We start from the raw sequence: 23,559 nt of genomic DNA, 5'->3' as shown, positions 1-23,559 counted from the left end.
TATTCTGATTGCGGTGCTTATTTTTGCGTCTATTTAGCACGTTTGAAAGGCAGGTCTTAACTGGCACAGCGGTGCGTGCACATGGCTGTGGTTAAGCACATATCCTCTGAGAAATCCATAAACAAAGCATCTTTTTTTTTTTTTTACAGCAACATCCATAGTTCATAGTTTTCTTTGTTTGATACATCAGGTAATGATGGAGCTCTCATCATACCGACACAGGATTAAAATAATAATAATATAAATAGGTCCTATGGACCCGGGGAACAAGGATGTCATATCCCTCGATCCCAGTTATCTGCTCATCGCAGAACGTCAGCTGTACTTTTTGTTCAGTGGCTTCAAATTTCATTCTGCGCTTCCGTTGAGTCTGCTCTTTCTCCATGTTGACAACCCTTGACTAGCGCAAAATCCTCATTTAAATATGGCGGTCTTAACCACTTCTGCGCCTGTAGTCAATTGCGGTCGCAATTTTAGTAGTTCACCCGCAAAATGTAATCCAGTAACAGGCGCAGTCTTTATGCTCGTGCACGCAATTTAACGCTCTCTATTTGGAATCTTAGTAAATCAGGCCCTAAGGCGCTTGATAAATACGGCCCCTGATCTCATCCCGCTGGGGTGTGTGATTGGAACTGTACACCAACTGGCACAATTCTATTGCTAAACTATGGTTTTAATTACGCTGTAATTTTCCATAAGAACGACTAGATGGTTTTCTCAGTTTCTTGATGATGGATCTAAGTTGCTCTTGAGCAAACGAAGAAAGACATTTGCTAATTTGTTAAAAAATGTTGTGTTTCATTGCAGGGTTGAGACAATCAGAGGCAACATAGACGTGCCTCCACTGTACGGTTTCCTTTCCCAGAGTGTGACTTGTCTGCACGACGTCACCAATGCGACCATGGGAAATAGCAGTAAATAGGCTGCCACCAACAGCCCCCTTAAACCCCAGGAGGTTCCTTGGAGAGCCCTGCAACGCCCCAGTGCATCTCAGGAGAAGGTAAAATGTCTGCTGTCTTTCCTCATCTGGTGCAGACAGATTTCTGCTCACCACCAATGCGCTGTACTGTTCTTCCTCTCCTGCGACTTGTGCTTCTCCATATCCGACTGGATCATTTCTCTACATACAATTTTACCACTACAACGCTGCAATTAAAGGGATAGTTAGGAATTTTTGATATAAGACCTATTTTCCAACTCAAGCCAGTGTGACGGAGACGTTTTCAAGAAATTTCATTCAGTTCTTCTAGTTGCCGAGTTCGCTGGTGCTATGGCTAGCACAAGTCAATGGTACAAGTTAGCATGGCATTAGAAACACTCATACCGACTCCACAGTGCACCCGAGGCAAATCAATTGTAACGGCAGACTATCGATGTACATATCTGTGTTGATAGAATAATATTTGAAACAAAACTAACCTTGCATCGCATGAATCATCCATTTTTGAGGGACTACTTTCTCAGCAGCAGCGGAGGGCTATCTCGGTCTCCACAGACGCTCGTTCACGTTCTGCCCTTTGAGCGTCCCTCTCGCACAATTCTTCCTCTGTATATTCAGGCTCGTACAGGTACGGTTGGGTTTGGGTGGGGGAAAATCCTCATCAGTCTTCAAAAGTATCAGTATAGTCTCCAAAAGTGGCCATTTTGTGAGATTGAAGAAGCTAGCACTGCAGGCTACTCTGCGTCTGTAGCAATGACAGCAGGTAAACAAACTATTATAGAACAGGCAACTTATAAGTGCTAGGTGATATCAGTCCGCCACTGCCATAGCCTAATAGGAAGTATGACACGCTGCTGCTGCTGAGACATAAATCCTTCAAATTGCAAGGTTAGACACAGATATGTACATCGATAGTCTGCCATTACAATTGATTTGCCTCGGGTGCACTGTGGAGTCGGTATGAGTATTTCTAATGCCATGCTAACTTGTACCATTGACTTGCGCTAGCCATAGCACCATCGAACTCGAGGACACACGGTTTCACACGGTTCACCGCAGAACAAGGTGTTATACTGAAACTACGAGGTGTCCAATACGCGAGCACATATTTATATTGCATTAGCATGCAATTACTTTGTGGCTAACTTGGTGAACCTGTGTCCAAAGGTAAGCTAGCAAGGCTACGATTAGCATTAGCGTAGGGCTAACATAATATAAACACTGTGCAATCTCATTAGGCACAACGCAAATGTTTTCATTTTCGATTAGCATTAGCGTAGCTAGATGTTGTGACTGTCAGCCACACCATTACCGTAACTGAAAAATCTTCTTCAGCTCCCACTATAGGAATACATACTTCCTACGGGCACTGCACTAGCGTATAAATGTATAAATTGTAGATGGAAAATTATATATATATATTAGGGATGGGACTTTTTTGTCGACAAATCGACCGGCAATCGACATGCGCGCACCTCGACAAAAAAATTAAAAGTAAAAAAAGTCAAAGTGTCACAAACATGTAAATTTCACAACCACGGAGGTTAAAGAAGCTGTGCACGCTCTCTGCGCTCTCAGATGATCGTGCGCGCCTCACCGATGTGCGCCTCCAAGCGTGTGTGTGTGTGTGCGTGCAGTGTGAACGAGGTTGCGCTTAAGTTTAGGACGGGGGTGGGTGAGCGACATTACACAATCGCTACACAAATGAAGACGGCCTCTCACCCAGTCAGGATCACTGTACTTCACTCTGGTAAAAAACTATATAAAAAGATATATTTAAAATAGGGCTGTCAAAAGATTACATTTTTAATGTTTAATCACAAGGTAGCTGTGGATTAATCACGATTAATTACCATTGGTAAATATGCCAGAAAAATTCTAATTTTCTCTTTATGTTGTTGTAGGAACAGAGAGATAAATAAAGTATGTGAAAATATAAATGTAAAGAACAATAAAATACTGTAAATAACTTAAAAAAACAAAAAACCTATACAAACTTAGTAAAAAATAAACATTACATTGTAAAGAACCCACATAATAAGACAATATAAATAAATAGAAAAAATACAATACTGTAAATAACTTTAAAAAAAAAAACTTTAAAAAAATTATACATTGCACTGTAAATAACTCACATTATAAACAAAAAATAAAGTATAGAAGTTAAATAGTTGTCTTGGAGGTACTAAACCCACAGCAGGAAATTGCTCACCAGCACCTTTGAAGCACTGCTTCTACTAGTTAGCATCAGCTAGCATTCTGACGCTAATGTTAACTGCTGTCTGTGTCCCCGTTAGTTAGACAAAGACTGTTAATGTTACGATTATATCATCTTCGCCAGTAGCGCCACTTACAACTGTGTATCGTTCTTTCTTTTTTCTTCATCCTCTTTTTTTTCTTCCTCGTCTCACTACCTGATTGATAACTCCTCTTCATTTTCCTTCAGCTTCATTTACAACTTGCAGAACGATAACTTCACACAGGTTAACGTGAGGTGACGTGGGGCCCCCGTTAGGGAGGTTTCCCACTGAGATGTCATTGCAAATCAACCATTGTTGTTTAAGGGGGACGGGGATGCGGCTGCTCACTGATGCATTTAGGTAAAAACAGCCCTCAGTCTCCGAGTGTCGGGAGCCACCCTATCGGCTCGGGGTCCCAAGCAGTTGCCTGCCTTGCCTGTTCATAAACTGCACGTCTTGTAGCGCAATGAAAGTGATAAAGTCTGTTAAAGCGTTAAAAAAATGTACGCGTTAATTCCACAAATTAATCATCCTGCGTTAACGTGCTAATTTTGACACGTTACCTTACCCTTTAAAATAAATAAACAAGCAACGCTAAGCCTGGCGGGGGGCAAGTGAATATATATATGTATATATATATATTATAATGCACTAAGGCTACAACTAACAATTATTTTTATTGTCGACAAATTGATTATTTTTTCGATTAGTCAACTAATCACGATTATCTCCGTTAGCACCTATTTTGGACTCCTGTTTAACCTACATACAGACTCACGCGTGTGATTTAATAACTCATGTATCACAGTTAAATACTTGAAACAAATCATCACAGATTTCTTACAGCTTAAATATTGAATTAATATGCTCCAAATCACACAGTTGATAAGTGAAGGAGGTTTACAATTCATTATAAACGCTATTATCGACAGGTCATAACAGCTTTGCCTGTAATTCACCAATTACTGCCGTAAAGTACGCATTAACGTAAGTGAACTTGTGTTCGCTAAGCAAGCTTCTTCCATGATATTCCGGCTGATAGACATACGGCATAAACCTATTATGTACTTGCATCATAGTCTGAAGGTTAATTAATAAATGAGCACATGATTAAAGTAGGGCTGGGCGGTATGACCTTAAATTCATATCACGGTAACAGCTTTGGTAACAGTATATATCGCGGTATATATTTAAGTGTAAAAATTATAACAAGTGCTTTTGAAGTTGATTTTAAAGAACAACAACAAAAAAAGCAAGATATAATGTAATTTGTAGAGCATTTATTGTGCAGATAAGGATAGGACTTCAGAGGTACAAAATGATTCAATAATACAAAAATAAAGTGGATATTGTAAACAGTACTTCAAGTAAGAGAAGTTTTCTATAAGGCAAATGGCAAAAACCGTGAAAAGGTTCTGTAATCCAAAATAGTGCAAAAGTTACCAAACATTAACTTTTCCAAATTTTAAAGAACACAAAAATAAAAAAGATTCTAAATAACACTACTTCAAGTACACAGAACAGGCTTTTGTTCTGGTGTGTAAAATTGTCACTGAACATTGATTTCTCAAGTTGCAGCTGCAGATATTTTTAAAGGGAAACACTTAAAGTAAACTTAGCATATTTTCTGTAAAAAACAAAAAGCCGCATATTTCAAATTAGAATCGAGCTGCAAACACTGAACTTTGTTTGCCAACAATAAGGGTTTTTTCTGTAATCCAAACTGCAAAAGTTACCAAATAAATTTTCCACAACTTAAAGAACACAAAAATTAAATTCTAAATAACACTACTTCAAGTACACAGAACAGGCTTATGTTCTGTAGTGCAAGTGTCACTGAACAATATATTTTTTAAAAAGAGAAACACTTACAGTACACTTAGCATCTTTTCAGTAAAAAACCCCCAAAAAACAAAAAGCAGCATATTTCAAATTAAACTCACAAGCTGCAAACACAAACACTGAACTTTAGTGTTTACTCCAGTCTCCAGTTCACTTGCTTCCCAGGTTCACATCCTCTTTTATAGGTTGTTGGCCAGGAACACAAGCTTGTCCACAGTCTCTGGCTTTAATGCAGACCCGTGGCATGTGACAATGTTGCCACCAGTGCTAAATGCCCTCTCTGATGGGGCACTGGTGGCAGGAATGCAAAGATATTTCTTCGCAAGGTTTGCCACCCTTGGAAAATTTGCCTGGTGCAGCCTCCACCACTCTAGTGGGTTAGCTTCTCCATCAGCCTCCACTGACTGCAGGTAGCTTTTTATCTCCACTTCAATAGCATCTCGGTCAGAGAGAGCAGCTGGGCCAGGCTGAGTGGACGCTTTCTTGAAAAAACTGCCCAGACTTCGTTTCAACTTCTTAGCCTCTCTTTCCACAGCTCCACCAGCAGCTGCAGTGCTTGTTTGTGGGGGTGACTCTGTGGCAGGTACAGCTTCAGCTTGCATCATAAGCAGTGCTTGAATTTCTGCTGCTGCTCTGGTCTTGATGTAGTCCTTTCTGTCTTCAGCTATGTATGAGTCCTTAAAGCGTGGATCAACAGAGGAGGCCATGTCCAGCAGGTCACTGGTAGCAGGGTCAGAGTACTTATCATTAAGATACTGGAGGATGGCCATCTTCATGTGTTTTGTCAGGTCTGTGTCATCCTCAGAGTGAGCAAGACTGTATTGTTCAGCAGATGAAGTACAGGTTTGAGGTATGATACACTGACATACTCCTCCAAAGACAGTGCATCGGTGAACTCCATTAGAGGGCTGAGGGTCTTGTTCACAGATTCCCAAACATCAATGTCCTGCCAAACAGGTACCAGATGTCTGGTCTTTTTATCTGCTTTCAGGACCTGTGATATGGCCTTCTCGATGTATCATCTGTTGTCGTCACCTTGTTGGTGTTTCAGTGATGAGCCTGTGAGGAGGCAGGTGTAGCTCAGCCTGCCTCTTCTCTCTTTCTTTTCCATGTGTATGAAAAAGCACTTTGTTTAATCCACAGAGCATCAGACATCTCTTCCAACAAAACATAAAATTACTATTCAGTTATGTGATAACAGATTAAATAAATGAATCAGAATTAGGGCTGTCAGGCAATCACATTTTTTTATCTAATTAATTACAGGATTTGTAATTAATTAATCTAATTAATCACATTTTAATCTCATATCTGCTAATGGTACCCAAATAAAGAATTCAATTCAAAAGAATACTAAAGATGAATCAATACGCCAATTCAAAATGAATAGTAGAGGATCTGACAACAGACAACTTTATTATTATGCAACGGCGCAATGTGCTTTCGCGACATGAGCATACTCTCATTGCTATTCTGTGCAAGCGTATTGTTTGTTTTTCCGACAGAAATTTATAAAACAACCCCGGTAAGGACGCATAAAACAACTCCCCCCAATGACTGACGCAAACCTACCTAAAAACAAATTGCCCGTGTTACCTTGGTTGGCGGTCACACTTGCTCCACACATCTTGCAAATAACTTTTTTCTGCTCCACGTCTGACTTTTTAAAGCCAAACCACGTCCAAATCACGGACGTGGCACCGCTTTTTTTTCTACCAGCTCCTCCTTCTCCGCTGTCTAGGGGTGGGAATCTCTCTCTCCCTCATGATTCGATTAGATTACGATTCAGAGGTCAACGATTCGATTCTAAACCGATTATCGATGCATCTCGATGCAACAATTTTTTACTTTAATACTTTGCTACTCATTTAAAAGTTAGATAAAGCAACATAAATACAGTGGCAAGAAAAAGTATGTGAACCATTTGGAATTTCATGGTTTTCTGAATAAATTTGTCATAAAATGTGATCTGATCTTTATCTTATTCAAGGGTATTGACAAACATAATGAGTCTAATATAATAACACACAAACAATTTTGATCTTTCATGTCTTTATTGAGAACAACTAAAAAACCTCATAGTGTTTGTGGAAAAAGTATGAGAGCCCTTGGAATTAATAACTGGTTGACCCCCCATTGGAAGCAATAACTTCAACCAGGCGCTTCCTATAGCTGTGGATCAGACCCGCACATCGTTGAGGGGTAATTTTAGCCCATTCTTCCTGGCAGAACTGCTTTAGCTCTGTCATATTCTTTGGACGTCTCATGTGTATGGCCCTCTTCAAGTCAATCCATAGTATCTCTGTTGGGTTGAGGTCTGGGCTCTGACTTGGCCACTCCAAAAGGCAGATTTTGTTTTTCTGAAGCCATTCTGTTGTGGACTTGCTCTGGTGTTTTGGGTCGTTGTCCTGTTGCATCACCCACCTTCTACACAGTTTCAGCTGACGTACAGATATTCTCACATTATCCTGAAGAATTGTCTGATATACTTGGGAATTCATCTTCCCCTCAATGATTGCATGTTGGCCAGGCCCTGATGAAGCAAAGCAGGCCCAAATCATGATGTTTCCTCCACCATACTTAACGGTTGGGATGATGTTTTCATGATGATACGCCATGCCCTTTCTACGCCATATGTAGTGCTGTGTGTTTTTCCCAAACAGTTCAATCTTAGTTTCATCAGTCCACAAAACATTTTGCCAATAAACACTGTGGAGTGTCAATGTGCTCTTTTGCAAACTTCAGGCATGCAGCAATGTTCTTTTTAGTAAGCAGTGGCTTCCTTCGTGGTGTCTTGCCATGGATACCCTGCTTGTTCAATGTTTTACGTATTGTAGACTCATGAACAGAGATATTAGCCAGTTCCAATGAAGACTTTAAATCTTTGGCTGTCATTCGGGGTTGTTTCATTAACTCATTGATCAGTCTTCGTTGTGCTCTTGGTGTAATTTTGACTGGGCGCCCACTTCTTGGTAGAGTAGCAACAGTCCCAAAGCGTCTCCATTTGTAGATTATTTGCCTAACTGTAGACTGGTGAACTTCTAAAGTCTTTGAAATAACTTTGAAACCCTTGCCAGCTTTGTGTAAATGAACAATTTTTGATCGTAGATCCTCTGAAAACTCTTTTTGGCGAGCCAAGGCTCACATAAGCGCACTCTTCTTGTAAAGAGCAAACTCCAAAAGTTTGAGAGGTTTTCATCAGTCAAAGTAGCTGTAGTCCACACCTCCAACCTTATTATCTTAACGAGGCTCCAGGTGTGCTAAAACCTGACTCCAACTAGCTTTTTTGAGGTCATTAACTCAAGGGTTCACATACTTTTTCCACAAACACTATGAGGTTTTTTGGTTGTTCTCAATAAAGACATGAAATTTCTTTTTGTGTTATTATATTTAGACACATTATGTTTGTCAATACCCTTGACTTAGATGAAGATCAAATCACATTTTATGACAAATTTATTCAGAAAACCTTCAATTTCCAAAAGGTTCACATACTTTTCTTGCCACTGTATAAATGTGGTTGTGCCCCCTCATCTGCCTCATCTGGTGCAGACAGCCCTTTTATTTCTGCGCACCGCCCATGCGCTGTTCTCTTCTCCCTCTCCTGCGCCGTCCGTTGCTCCTGCGTCTCCAAGCGCTCATTAGATTTTGATTTGATCTAAAGCAGACTGGATCTTTTCTCTACTTGTTTTATCCCTACATAAGAATAATGATCTTTATGACGAGGATGGAGTACAGTCGTGAGTCTTGAGTCTGCTCCTTAACCTCTTCTTCACGGTTTCCCTCAGGGCAGGGGGCAGCGTCAGACGCAGCGACAAAAGCGTCATAAAACCATATCTAACTTTAACAAACACAGACATGCTGCATACCCACAGAAAGGTCAGAAACTCAGCCAAAAGCTCATATAAATGTTCTTATGTTCACGAAACACAGTTAAAACACAGATGGATCAAACAGCAGGAGCGGTAAAAAAACGTCACAGCGCACACATTGAAAAGCGGCACCGGAGTGTCGGCGTGATTATGTAAACAAAAAAAACACGTGTCGACTAGACAGCGGAGAATCTACAGATTCCATCGGTACCATTTTTATCACTCTACGACCAAGATTCACGAATCCAGCCCTAAAATAAGAGCAAAACAACAACTGACTTTCAAGAAATACAAGCAGAAATGTTGTCTTACCTTTGCCGTTTATCAAAACAAGTTATTTCCACCGGAACAAAATCACTCCTAATGAAGAACTACACTTTCCAGCATGCTTTGGGAACCAATCCCGGTCTGATTGATCATTACAGAGCGACATTAGATCATTCTGATTAGAGAAGGGCGAAGATGCGCACAAATGCGTCATATGCATTTATGTCCTTTTGACTCGCTAATGAAGTGATTCACATGCATTTGGAGACCGGGTCTGATTTTACCGGTTTAGAGGTTTAAAACGAGCTGTCAATCACCCTAATTGACCAAGGTAAGCCAGAGCTATGGTGTTGTGTAACAGAAGACGCTGCTGAGTCACATAGTTGTTATTACGCACCGCACAGGGAGCATCGATTTACAGCGAGTTATCATACTTTTTCTTTTTTTTTTTTCAAAATACGTTCTTTTTAGACCTGTAGTGACATATAAATAACATTTAATGGGTTTTTAATAATTTGGTACCTAAGAAATCTCAAATGGCACAGATGGTGCCAAGCTGTGCCAAAAGAGAGAACGCCCAGACATCTCTTTACAAAAACCACTATAATTTCACTCTGCTTCATTTCAGCAGCATCAGACTTTGCATAGCTCATTTCCACATGTTGTTACATGACCTCCATGTGTTTTTAAGCTCCTGTTGCATATTTTAAAGGTGATATTTACTTTAAAATGCAATATTTTTTTAGGCGAGAGAAAAAAATCCTTCAGTTATGCTGTGTTCCATGTACATTACCTCTGACACAGTGGCATCTACAGTGAAACTTATTCCTCTGGTGGAATCTCACAAGTGTTATCTGTATTTTGATACCAAGATAATCCAGATAGAGCTTGTAACTGCGGAGGTTTACTCTATTTAGTTTGGTCAGGGACTCCAAAAAGAGGGTCAGGGAAGAATTGGTTAAGTTCTTTGTGATTTTCCACCCGCCATCTTGCAGGAAGTCCCTGTAGCTAGTTTTGAAGCGCGAGTGTGCGTTTGTTTACACTGCAGTTACAGCTGAGCTTTAAGCGGCCGGTGTGTGATTTACAACAACACAACGCATCGCCGCTTAAAGACAGAATTATATTACCAGTTAGCAGATGAGAGGCTGACAAACTCCTATCGATCTATCCGGCTGCTTCAGCTAAGGCAGTAGTCTCAGACATGCGGCCCGCGTACCATATTTTGTGGCCCCCCACTTGATATCAAAGTTTCATGTAAGTGCGGCCCGCAGTGACAATGAGGAAGAACGGTGCAAGAGGGAGAGAAAAAAGCTGCAGACTGTAGCAGCTGATGATTCAAAACAGCAGTTACACACACACACATCTATGTCACAGCGTCTCAGCTGCTGTCAAGTTACTATAGCAGCCTATATGTGATTCTGTTTTTGCTCAAACGCGCGTCCGCGCATCCTCAGCGGCTGCGCTGGCCCGCCACAGCCGTAGAGCTGCAGTCTCTCCACCCGCAGGTGCAAGGGAGAAGATGTCAGTCAACACTCACTGCAAACAGGATATAACCGCGGTGTTCAACAGAGTCGATGGCCCGTTATGGGAAGTTCGAGGTTTATATTTTCGTGATATGTTCGGAAAGCTGTGCCGCGCTGCGGCTGTCTGCTTTGCCAGTGTGCGCGCTCTGCGTATAAACGTTTCGTTGTGTTTATATATTTGTTTCAATCACTGAATGAAGCCTGTCATATTTGGGACAAGAGTCAGGACCTTAAATCACTTTGTTGCTCATTTAAACCTGTGTGCGCAGAGAGCGCGAGGGGCGGGCGAGAGAGAGAGCGAGAGACATCTGCGCTCTTGGTCATCATTTAATTTACTTATATGTTATGAAATATGTTTAAACTTAAATAAACTACATATACAGGTAGTTATGTCTTGTTGTACTAGTGTGTAGGGATGCACCAATTGCCATTTTTGGGGCCGATTCCGATTACCGATTTTTCAAGAAGTTTGACCTGCCGATACCGATTTTAGCCGATTCCGATTTCAATTTTTGAAACCACTTTTCAGCATACAGAAATATATATATTTTTGCATCTTTTCTCCTTAATAGACATAGAAATACAATCAGTTCACATCCAATATCCAACTAAAAATACAAAACGAATCACTATATAATAGAAGTATATATAAAAATACAAAAACAATTGTCATGATACATTTCAACATGCTACCATGGAACATAATAACTTAAAGTGTGACTTTTTGAACAGATTACCACTATAAAATAGAACTAAATAATGCTGTGGAATATTCACACACATCTTAAAAGTGCAGTGTTATGGAACCATGTTGTTAACATCCAATATCCAACTAAAAATACAAAAACAAATCACTACCTGTATGTGTAGTTTATTTAAGTTTAAACATATTTCACAACATAGTACATACACACAAATAAGTAAATGACCTCACTCTCTCTCTCTCTCTCTCTCGCTCGCTCGCTCTCTCTCTCTCCCGCCCCGTGCCAACAATGCCTCGCGCTCTTTGCGCACACAGGTTTAAATGACAAACAAACAAATGCTGATCAAAAGTTTTGTGCAAGTGATTTAAGGTCCTGACTCTTGTCTTAAATATGACAGGCTTCGTTCAGTGATTGAAACAAATATATAAACATGAATGAAATGTTTACATGCAGAGCGCGCGCTCACTCGCAAAGCAGACGGCAGCGGCGCGGCCGTGCGGATGTTGTGTAATCAAATACACCGGTACGGCCGTATATTAAAAATTCATATCATAACGAAATAAAAACGGTATTCAGTGTGAACCGGTATATCGCCCAGCCCTACACTCTAGTACATGTGCGTGTAGCCGCGTGCACGTGTGTTGCCGATGCTGCGCGATGCGGGTGCATTTTGATCGGCTTATTTAAATGGGAATATTCTGTCTGATCGGCCGGTCACCGATTTCGGCCGATCACGTGAAAATCGGCCGGTTCCGATCACTGGCCGATTAATCGGTGCATCCCTACTAGTGTGTCCTGTTATTGACGCCTGCTGTCATCACCTGACAGTCTGGCTGATTGAAAGCCCCCAGATGCAGCAGATGAAACGCACCCCAGATGCACGATGCAAATACTATGAGAATATATTTTAATATTTGTGTTTTTTTCTGTGTATTCATGACAGTAAAATAGACCATAGTTAATCTACTGCAGTAGTTCTGTTCTCACCTGAAAAAAAAATACAGTGAAACCGTTCGAATTTTGAAAAATACCGTGACATATATTTTTGGTCATACCGCCCAGCACTAATGCCTGGACTGTACTGCACTGAAAATAATAAGAAATTAGACGCCCTACTTTTAGGCAGGACGCCCTGTAGACGCCCTATTTTTTCTTCTCGTTTTCACCCGGTAACCACCGAAACGATGTTGTGATGACGCACGCAAAAACTGCGGCCAGCACTTATTAAATGCTGGAAAGTCTCTTTGCGCACAAGCTAAACTTCGCAGCAGCGCAGCACAGATTATGAACTCCCCGCTGCAGAACTCTCTTCTCTCTCTCCTTTTGAGCAGTTAACTAGCGAAATGGTCTTTTAGATTGAGACCGGAGTGAAAACAATGAAAAGTGCGCTCTTGAGAATCTGTCAACATGTTTTACTTGGATCCCCTGTATTTCATTGCTGTACTCGATCCTCATCATAAAGATCATGTCATATATGGATGTGTGGATATACAGTTAGGTCCATAAATATTTGGACATCGACAAATATTTATGGGCGTTACGGTAGCTATGCTGTTCAATCCAGGCTCTGGTGTTGGGTTGTAGATTTTTCTTTTTTCTTCTTCAGTCTTTTGCGTTAGGGTTGCATAATTGACATTAAAATCCTTGTGTGTAGACTATGTTTGTGAAAGAGATCGTGTCCGTGTGCGTGCGTGCGTTCATTGCGGCCACTGCTGTTAATTGATCTAATGTCTTTTACTATGAGACGAATGTGCGTGTGTCAAAATAGCAACAATCATGCAAGCACGATGATGAGAACCCACCAGCAAAAACATAAATCGGTGCCCCTGCCGTTTGATCAGCTGCTCGTCATATAACAAAGCCAGGACATCCTTCTCACCTCAGTGCCATCCCCTGCTGGCAACTCCTAACCACTTAAGACACCTCTGGAGGTCTCTTAAATATCTGGGAGAGTAGGAGTGATTCTTAGACTTAAGAAAGTTGATGAATAGCTTTTATTCTTAAGTTTGAGAGTAGGACTAAATTTCACAAATTCTCAGGACTTTAGGGCACTCTAAGACGCTTGATAAATACGGCCCCAGAACTTTTACCTGTGTCATTGAAGATGAAATAATGAAGGAATAGCCCACAATTGTCCATGAAATAGCGTTTCAGGCAATTGTCCAATTACTTTTGGTCCCCTAAAAATTGGGAGGCACATATAGAAAGTGTTGTAATTCCTACACCGTTCACTTGATTTGGATGTAAATGCCCTCAAATTAAAGCTGAAAGTGTGCAGTTAAAGCACATCTTGTTTGTTTCATTCCAAATATTTATGGACCTAACTGTAACTGCGCATAGAGAAATTATCCATTCTGCGTTGGATATGCAGAGCCCCCTTGTAGCTGCGCACAATGCAGGAGAGAGAGAAGAGCAGAGTCAGCAGAGGCGGTGTGGAGGAAAAAAAAGGCCCGCACCAGATGAGGGGCATCTTCTAGAATTGCAATGCCTTGACTTAAGTGATGTCAGTACACACAGTCCCAGCCATAGCAACACAATTAGATTAAAATACAATGTTAGAGAATTGGCATAACAATTAATTTCGTTTTTTTCCATTTTGAGTTACTTACCCTCACTTCATGAGTCACCATGATGGTCTTTAAAAAAGCCTCAGAATGCCCCATTTTTACCTCAAATTTTCAAAAGCTCCGCATGCCCAGCAATTTTTTAAATTTGTTTTTTTGGGGTAAACAAACTAACGTAAAGTGAAACTTACCAGTGGGATACAGCTTCAGCCAGTGGTTAGGAAACCGTTCGTGGCAGTTGTTATCAACGCCAAGCCGGCAGATCCTATATCTGTGCTCGATTGTTTTTCCTTCATCCTTGAACTACCTGCATGTCTGTCACAGTAATTTGAATCTGAATTTTGAGAACTGAATACAAAGATATATGGAGTGTTGAATTTGAAAAATTCAATTTCAAATTATACTATTCAGATTCAGTTTTTCAATGCAATAATTCAAATTAAACAATACAATTTCAAATTACACTATTCAGATTCAGTTTTTCAATGCAATAATTCAAATTAAAGAATTCAAATTCAAATTATGTGATTCAAATTCAGATTTATAATGCAATTATTCAAGTTTAGCAAATCAAATTCAAATATAAATGATTCAAATTCAGTTTTTTTAATGCAATTATTCAAGTTTAGCTATTCAAATTCAAATATAAATGATTCAAATTCAGTTTCTGGTGGCACATATTTCAGCCCACAATTCTCTGCCAGTGATTAATTGTTCTCTATGTTATTGTGTAGCACACCAGTGAGACGCCAGTGGGGGAGAAGAGACAGACCTGTGCTGCACACTTCCCTGGTCCAGGATGAGAACTTCCATCACCTGCTTTTCTCCCAGCATCATCAACAGGTTCCTTTAGATGAATCCAGACAATACAGCCACACCAGCACAGCACCACACATGCTTCACCCTGCTGCTCACCTGTCCCAGCAGAGTCCCATCATGGTGGATCTACATGAGCAGGTAAGAGAGCCAGAACAGCCTGGTGGTAAATAATCACACTTATTTCATATGACTTCTGATTTTGTCTGACCAAAATGTGCAGAATTAATATAAGATATGCAAATAAGCTTCTGTTTTACACTGTGGAGTCACCCCCTCTCCCCTCCCACTCTCCTTGAAAGATGCACCAGGGATCAGTTCCAATATCATACACTGTTACGACGGTGACGACCCACGGGTTTCCCATTCACACCGGGCAGCCCCTTCCAGGGTGCAACACTCAGCAGCTCCCAGCATGCTCGGTAATGTTCAGCGGACAGCTCTCTCTGCTCTGCTGCCTTCCTCCTCCTGTGAGTTTGAAAAGGAAGAGCTCAAATGTCAGTGGCAACTATGTAGCACACCATACCAGCCATGCACTCTGTCACCGTTTATGACTTGAGAAACTGCTGCTATGAACGATTTGTAATGTAGTCTCTGTGTTGGCACAGTTATTGTCCGCTTTTCCCAGATTCGTTAAGAAGCTCTTAACGCTAATATCTTCTTTGGAGCGCTCTTAAGAATGCTGTGAAAGAAGAACGTGTTTCCCAGAGTCGCTCTAAGCTTAAGAAGATCTTTCACTAAGAAGGAAACGTAAGATCGAGCTGACCCACTCTTAACAGCCTTCTTAGCGATCAAATGTTCAGTGATCATAGCCGGCCGCTAGGGGCGTCTAGATTTCTAGGCTACAGTGATCAAGCCGCATCAGGGAAATTTATATCCTCCACTTTTTGAAATAATAAAACAATTTTCAATGTTGAAATGCGCTCATAGCTGTGGACCACTGGCGCAAGAAACGTAGGCTAATAGTAGAGAAGAAAAAACTGTTATTGAATTACACGTTTATGTTTTTATGAGTTTATAGTACTACACATAAAAAAACCCATCAACAACCCTGTGCCAGTCACGCAGGCCACATGGGCTGGAGGGGGACATCTTCTCCACTATAGCGTGCTAATCCACTAACTCAGTACTCATCATGGATATCGCAAGTTCTTATAAACAATGACAATAGAAAAGATGGAGGATGGACGCAGTTAAGCTAGATGAGTTATTCCAGATGGGCAATAACAAGGTAGACAACTGGTGTGCTTGTCAAAACGCCATATGTTAACGGCACGCTAGAACAAATCTAAAGGTAACTTAGCCTTTATAGGGCTGTGTAACGTTGATGGGCGTGCGTACAATAGCATTAATTCCTGCAGGCGCCCCTGAGTCTAATTGCACCTGTGTGGGGGGAACACGGGGCGCTGTGTGTGACTTATGCGCTGATAAAGCGGTGGGTGATCGATTTGCCTGGCATCGATTGATTCAGTTTCAGCACCACCGTGGTGAACAGCTCTCGTTAAGAGCTTCTTAAGAAGCTTCTTTGGCTTGATCTTACGGTTCTCCTAAGAAGGCAGTTAAGAACGCGTCTGGGAAACACCCGTATCTTAGCGCTCCTTGTTAGCCATTCCTTCTTAAGAGCCTTCTTAAGTCCTTAAGAAAGATCGAATCTGGGAAACGCTGCAATATCAGCAACAGTAATTCTGTTATTGTGACATTTAGTTTGTCATTTGTGGAAACGGAGAGAGTTCATGATCATAACATGGGTAGCAGTATGTGTTTTGTTTTGTTGCGTTTAAGTCCATACAACATGCTATCATTGTTAACTACCTTACTGTTAATTGAAATAAGCTAATTTACTTTGGTTAGGAAGATATTGAACTGATTTTGAAATAAATAATTGACGTGTTTACATTGTTGTCCTTTCTTTATTTTTTTTCCTCCCTCAGCTCATACAGGCATGTACCATGCAACATATGCCAGTGTCTTATCAAGCCTTTCCACCGCTGATCTCCAGCGAACATTTTGTATTGCACCCGACCCCATCTGTGCCCCCCCACCAGCCTCCGCACCTTACTCCTTTGAGCCAGTTTGTCCCTTTACAGCCTCAGCACCCACGCATGGTGAGTGACACATTTATGTAACATGTATGTGTATCTTCTGAGTCTTAATGGCAATTATTTTCCCTCTCATGTCAGCCTCTACAGAGGTTAGAGAATGAAGTTGACCTAAGAGGGGACCAGCACCCATTAGGGACCTTCTCCTACCCTCCTTCTCTTCACCCACCAGCGCTGCCTCCTTCTCTGCCCTTGCAGTACCTTCCTCAAGAGCCTCTGCATCAGGAGCTTCCCTTCGGAGTGGTAAGTCAAAAACAACCTTTGGACCCCTATTTGTCATTGAAATATACTGTTTAATTAGTTTGATATCAGGGGTGAATTAAGCCAACTGTCAATAAAGCCAATTGTTAACTGTTAAACACAGATAACTGTAACTATGAATTAATTGCTAAAATGCATTTCAGTTTTTATTTTGCCTTCTATGGCAGAATCAGAATTATCAAAACATTTCATATTCTTCATAATGTTTCTTAAATACCTTACAAATCAGCTCTTTGTTTCTGGCCGATGAACATGGCAGTTATTAACTGTACACACATGTGCCGTAGCATGGATATTTTCGTTATATTTCCTTGATAGAGTGCTGGGAGATAATACAATTAGAGCTGCAACTAACGATTATTTTTTCAATCAATTGATCTCAATTATTTTCTCAATGTTTGGTCCAAAATTTTTTAAAAACCGTTGATCAGTGTTTGTCAAACCTGGAAATGGCAATGTTCTGTTTGTCACCAACCAAAATGATTCAGTTTTAATGATTTTGTTGTTATGTGGAGCAAAGAAATGAAGAAAATAATAGAAAAATAGATTAATAATCAATTAATTGTTTCAGCTCGAAAAACAATAACGATATGTATCGCGATAGACACTTCCGTGATATAAATAGTAAAAAGTTCAATAGGAAGTTCGAAGTCACTCATCTTCATTAGGAAAAACTGAAAATTGCTTGAGAAATGGATGAAGCAGGTTTGGTTGCTCAGTACTCAGTACCTCCCTCGTAACCAAGTTGCTACCATGCTTGCAGCCTGTAGAGTGGTCAGAGACTCTGGAGTGGCAGTCAAATAGCCAATCACTGAACAGTCAAGTTTGGTTGCACTTTTATCTTCCCCATGTTTCACAACATCAGCATGTGAACATTGAGTGAGCAGAGGCGAGAACAAGCTTTTTTGGTTACTTAAAGTCCAACCACAGTCACGCCAGTGTCGTCTACAAATTACGCCAGACGACCGTACCCACCAAGAGCTTATTACTTATTATCAAACTTATTGAACCACATTCGTCGGTCCCCTGGATTGCACACGCTGTACGATGTGGCTATCAACATCAATTGCCGCTACATGTGGAGATACGTAGACCGCACTGTTGAGGTACTCTGCAACAGTGCCGTATGATAACAAAATATGAACGTTATAAAAACACAACTGAGGCTGTGGCTTATCACAGAGCCTGTGTCTGATTATCTGATTGATAACTGAATTAACTGATTAAAATAAGAGGAAAGTTTATGAATTTAGAATAAAAGTGTTAAAGTGAATTTACGTCATGAAAAATTATCAATAATTATCAATATCTATCAACATGAAGTAGTTATATCGTGAAATGCTTTTCAGCCATATCGCTCCGCCCTACAGTGACATACTGTACATGGCACTTGGGCTGCAACGATTGTTTGATTATTATTCGATTACTAAATTGATTGTTAACTATTTTGGTAATCGATTAATTAAATAATTAATAATGATTAAAACTAGTTTTCTGTTTTTTTCACCTTCTTAAATATGGATATTTTCTTGGTTTCTTTGCTCAATATAATATAAGAAATAATTGAAACTGAATAATTTCAGTTTTAATCATTATTTCAAGGTTTGATAAACGGTGATCTCTGATTACTGACATTTAACGGACCAAACAAATACTCAATTATTCCAGAAAATAATCAACAATTTAATCGGTAATGAAAATAATTGTCAGTTGCAGCCCTACATGGAACAAATATGCATACATTATAGGGATCCAACGGTATTCGGTATTTTTACCGAACCGTTCAGTATGCCGTTCGACTAGATTCACTCAGGAGCGGAGACATGAGTGCAGTGCTGCACTCAGTGCCATGGGCTGCTCATGCCGCAGAAAAATGGCGAGTGAACGAGACTTGAGTTTGATGAGGCACCGTCTTCGTTTAAGTCTGTTTAAGTGTGGGATTATCTTGTATTGAGCGCAAACTATGATGAGAATGAGAAAAGGACTGTCTACAAACAAACCACGTTGTGCAAGCATTACGTTACAAGCATCGGTTATGCACCGCAGTGAAGTTAGTTTTAAGTTGTATACCAACAGACACGATTCGCTTCGGGTAAAGCCTTGTTTATACTCACACGACGCCCTGCCGCGGTGCTCCACAGGCGGCGCGTGACCATACAAGTATGTACGGAGGCGTTTATACTCAGCACGTTCAGTGCGTTGTTAGTTGCAGTATTCGCCGCAACGGCAGAGGGACTACAACCAAAATATTCAACTTGTACTGGCGGTAAATGTCCGCTGCCGAGCAACACTAGTAAACAACAACTTTCCGCATATCGCTTATATTGGTCTCGATGACTGTCCGTCTTTCTGTGTTTCAAGTATTAGGACAAACATCCCATAATCCACCAGAATCACCGGGAGGGCTTTTCCCTCTGGGTCACCACTCTTTCTATGGGCTCGTATTTTGCCCTTCACAAAGCGATCATCTTTTTGTAACGTTGTAACAATCTCCTTCCATGAATATAAGGTCATGTGCCTCGGTGCTCTCGGACAGAAGAATCATACAAATGAGTGTACAAGCCGACAAAGTTAGAAAATTCAGAGGTCTTTTTGGAGCTCACGTGCCCGGCGCAACACAGGATATGATGCCATTGTTGACACTCTACGGCAGCTATAAACTACACTACGGCGAGTATAAACCAGGCTTAAACATCTTCCTCGCATCACATCACTGAAGTTGGCTTCACATTCACCTACAGTGTGACTCTGAGCAAGCCTCTCATTTATGTCGTCATCACCTGTCTCTTTCACTTGGAGCAGCACGGTGTATTTGTAGTTGTAGTTTCTGTAGTTTCTTCTAATATTGTATTGTTCCAACTAGTACTAGGCTTTACTTTTCCCATGAGCTGATGACCTAAAGTCTATTACCACAGGGAGGCAGCAGCAGCTTTGGTTTGTGGAGTGTATGTGAGTTTGCGGAGGTGATCACATCACAGGGGCCCTTGTTCCTTTGAGCTCCATTTTCGTTACGTTAACTCACCTGAAAAATAAATCGGATTAAACCCGTCACCTTTCTGCAGCCGCTGCCAGACCTGCTAGTTTATCTCACCTTTTCTACATGAAACTGAGGATTGTGGTTTTCATCCATGCTTGTGTTGTTGTGGACGCAATGAGCTGTGGACCCCACTTCACCAGTGATCAGACAGTCATAACTTTATATCTTTGTTTTATTGCGACACAGCATTTATCTTCGTCACATAAAAAAATTCTGATATAAAATGGCACAGTCCAATGTGCAGTTAAACTACTTTTTTTTAATATTTGTAATAAAACAGTTGAACTTTCCATTTACACAGGGCAATAATATATTTTTCACTTAAATCACAGACTTGTGTTTTATATAATTCCTTTGTGTGTTTCTCTGCAGCCATATCCCCACATGTTGCCCCGACGAGTAAGCGGACAGAGATACCGGTTGCAGCAACCTCTCCCCCCTCCTCCACCCCCTCCTTCTTATTACCCAGGCTTCCTCCCCTACTTCCTGTGAGTACCTGCAGTAAAGTGACCCTGCTGTAAATACACACAAACTGTCATTCCTGTAGTTATTGACATGGATGTAAAAAGTTAGTTAATTATATTGTTCTACGTGTGTCAGAAAACTGCTGCTGAGTTTGGTTGAAGACAGTCCCGGCGGCATGGGCGGGCATTGGGTGGCCGTGCCCGCCCCTGGGGTTTTTATATACAGTCTATGGCTGGAAGCTGTTTATTTTGTTTCGGTTTTGTTTTTTACATCGGAGTGGCCAGCTCTCTATTATTTCTGTCTTGGTTTGTCGATCATACAATTCAACCAATCCAACCAACGAACAAAGGCAACATGCTGGCCAATTACAGGTGGTGGGGGCGGGTCACCGATGAGATGAGTACGCTGTTGGCACTTGACGTTTATGGTCACAGTTGCTCATAGAGTCGCTAGTTAGCTGTGTGTTCAAAATGGATATCCGTCATTTAAAAAAATAAAATAAAAAAAAGTACTCGGACAAGAAGTGACCACTTGAACTGGAGTGAGCAGGAAGCAGTGCCATTCACTTCTACTAGAAATGGAAGCACCAAAGTCAACAGTAACACTGGCGTAAAAATTCATGCTAGGAGAGGTAGCTACAGCAGCTAGGGAGCACAAGAAGCTGCACCGAGCAGTGTAACACTCACTCACTCACTCACTCACGCACTCATTCATTTTTTTTCTTAGATTTTAGATTTTGTGATGAACTGCCCCTTTTTAGTAAGCGCAAAATGATTTCTCCGCACTGTAGGAGTGCTCGCAGAGCCATATTGTTCACCCTGAAGCAAATAAATTGTAGGTTGACAAAGTTTGCCCCCCTGAAAAAATGTAATGCTCCCCTTAAATGTTTTTCTGCAGCCGGGTCTGGTTGAAGAGTGATGCATCTTAGGCTTTTCCACCTCTGCTTTTTAAAAAGGAATCAGTGATCACACCATCTTTCTATTGAGTTGAATGGTTCAGTTTGGTACAGTACAGTATGTACTGTGTTTTGTTGTGTTTTCATTAGGAATAGTACTAAAATAACCATCAAGCACAGGCCACAGCCCACCTACCAATTAAAGAGATTTCACCGTTGAGAAGATGAATGTCTATTAAAACTTGGTAATCTATTTAGTAGAAATGTAAAATAATATTAGAAGCAAAGACTTGCAAGTTCATTACAAGTCTTTGCAGAAAACATACTCCTTGTAATCTGAGCCACAGTTTGCTCAATAGCTCACGTCTCCCTTTCTCTGCTCAGGTCGATGCTTCCTGTGCCTCCAACAGCAGTGGGCCCGGCCATCAGTCTAGACCTGGATGTGGATGATATTGAGATGGAGAACTATGAGGTCAGTGCAGCGGGCAGAAGAAAACAAAAGTAAGGTCACATTAGGCCTCTGTTTGGTCCTTGTGAACAGAAATAATGTAACAATATTTGTATGTGGAATCCTTCATCTTTATCTAAAAACGGGCTCTGGTAGGCAAAATGGTAGGGAGCATTTGCGTATAGCCAGTTCCTAGCCTGGATAAACCTGATGTAAAAATCCCGGGCAAATGAAATATGCGGATCATCCACTGTGGTGACCCCGTGACGGGGAGAAGCCAAAAGAAGATGAAGAACGAATGCGACCCCCCTGCTGTTGTCACCGTCAGCAGGCAGTGAATCACTGAAACCTGCCAGTGGTTGTTAATTTGTCTGTAGAGGACATGCTGATGCTTCATGGTATTTCTCAAGTAATGAAAAAGTAATTGTGTGTGTGTGTGTGTGTGTGTAGGCATTACTCAATCTGGCTGAGAGGTTGGGTGAAGCAAAACCACGTGGACTCACAAAAGCAGATATAGAGCAACTCCCTTCCTACAGATTCAACTCAGAGAATCATTTATCTGAACAAACGCTGTAAGTGTCTTCCTCACCTCTGTAATCAATCTGTGTATATATACTTAATGTATATCATGGTAACAGTTTCCTCTCTTCCTCCCAGGTGTGTTGTGTGCTTTAGTGACTTTGAGTGTAGGCAGCTACTTCGGGTATTACCCTGTAACCATGAATTCCACGCCAAGTGTGTAGATAAATGGTTAAAGGTAAGTTAAACCATTCAAGCTCTCACATGTGAGCACTGTATTACACAGTGGCTGGCATTTTTTTTGTTTGTTTAACACTTTGTTGTTTGTGTTTCACTCCAGACCAATCGCACTTGTCCCATCTGTCGAGCTGATGCCTCGGACGTTCACCGGGAGGTGGAGTGAGAACTTTCTTTGAGCTGAGTGCTGAACTGGAACCCTGCACACTCCAGAGTCTGCCCCAAAGCTGGGGACACCTGCCACTGTACCTGCGTCCTCCAGTAAATTATAGCTTACCAACCCACTACTCCTACCCTCCCCCCTTTCCTAAAATGATAAGCAATCCAGGATTGTTTCTGGAGCCTGTTGTACCTCTGCTGTGCTTCATGGTCTGAGTCTCATGAAACCCACTGCCTATCGCAGCCTAGAGCCAGAGTTCTGGGATCGCCAGCCAGTTTTTTCTCTGCCCCCACTTTGCAGATTCCAAAGATTCCCACCTGCAATGCATCATTTGCTGCTTTTGTTTACAGGGTTTAATTTTTCCGAAATGGATTAGGTCGTGGTGTTTGTGAATTGCGAGCGTCCTGCGTTTGGAAGAGGCAAATCAAGAGTGTGGAGGATCGTAAGCTGGACACCTTGTGAAATTAGCAGATAATTAATAGGAACACGCCAACATGGGGTGTGTGGAAGGTGACGTCTAACCGTCACAGATGCATGATTGTGTAAGGTGTTGGGCAAATTCACTTGTTAATGTATGTTCTGCAATAATATATTGATCATTTCAACTGTTTTATCCCTGATTTGTTTTTTATTATTATTTTTGCCAAAGCTTTTGTTAAAGTGTGACCTT

General features: G+C 41.1%; 1 protein-coding gene across 1 annotated transcript; it reads left to right on the top strand.

Moving 5' to 3' along the window:
- Window positions 1–890: 890 nt before the first annotated feature.
- On the top strand, window positions 891–23,232 carry rnf44 (ring finger protein 44). Its single transcript, XM_083891678.1, has 10 exons — window positions 891–1,000; window positions 14,687–14,909; window positions 15,071–15,238; window positions 16,700–16,873; window positions 16,949–17,110; window positions 20,538–20,653; window positions 21,910–21,997; window positions 22,424–22,545; window positions 22,631–22,730; window positions 22,833–23,232. Exons 1-10 carry the CDS (start codon window positions 894–896, stop codon window positions 22,893–22,895), a joined length of 1,323 nt encoding a protein of 440 aa, XP_083747804.1. The 5' UTR covers window positions 891–893; the 3' UTR covers window positions 22,896–23,232.
- Window positions 23,233–23,559: the final 327 nt, after the last annotated feature.

The sequence above is a fragment of the Microchirus variegatus genome, assembly GCF_963457635.1.
Source record: "Microchirus variegatus genome assembly, chromosome: 6".
In the NCBI taxonomy this organism is placed as follows: Eukaryota; Metazoa; Chordata; class Actinopteri; order Pleuronectiformes; family Soleidae; genus Microchirus; species Microchirus variegatus.
The sequence above is the reverse complement of the archived record's forward strand: the minus strand, read 5'-3'. Positions and strand labels throughout refer to the sequence as shown.

Bases quoted from the DNA above. Each gene is read 5' to 3' on its own strand.
- rnf44 (XM_083891678.1), top strand. From the start codon at position 894: ATGCGACCATGGGAAATAGCAGTAAATAGGCTGCCACCAACAGCCCCC. The intron at 1,001-14,686 runs GTAAAATGTCTG...GTTATTGTGTAG, and splicing joins CCAGTGCATCTCAGGAGAAG to CACACCAGTGAGACGCCAGT. The intron at 17,111-20,537 runs GTAAGTCAAAAA...GTTTCTCTGCAG, and splicing joins AGGAGCTTCCCTTCGGAGTG to CCATATCCCCACATGTTGCC.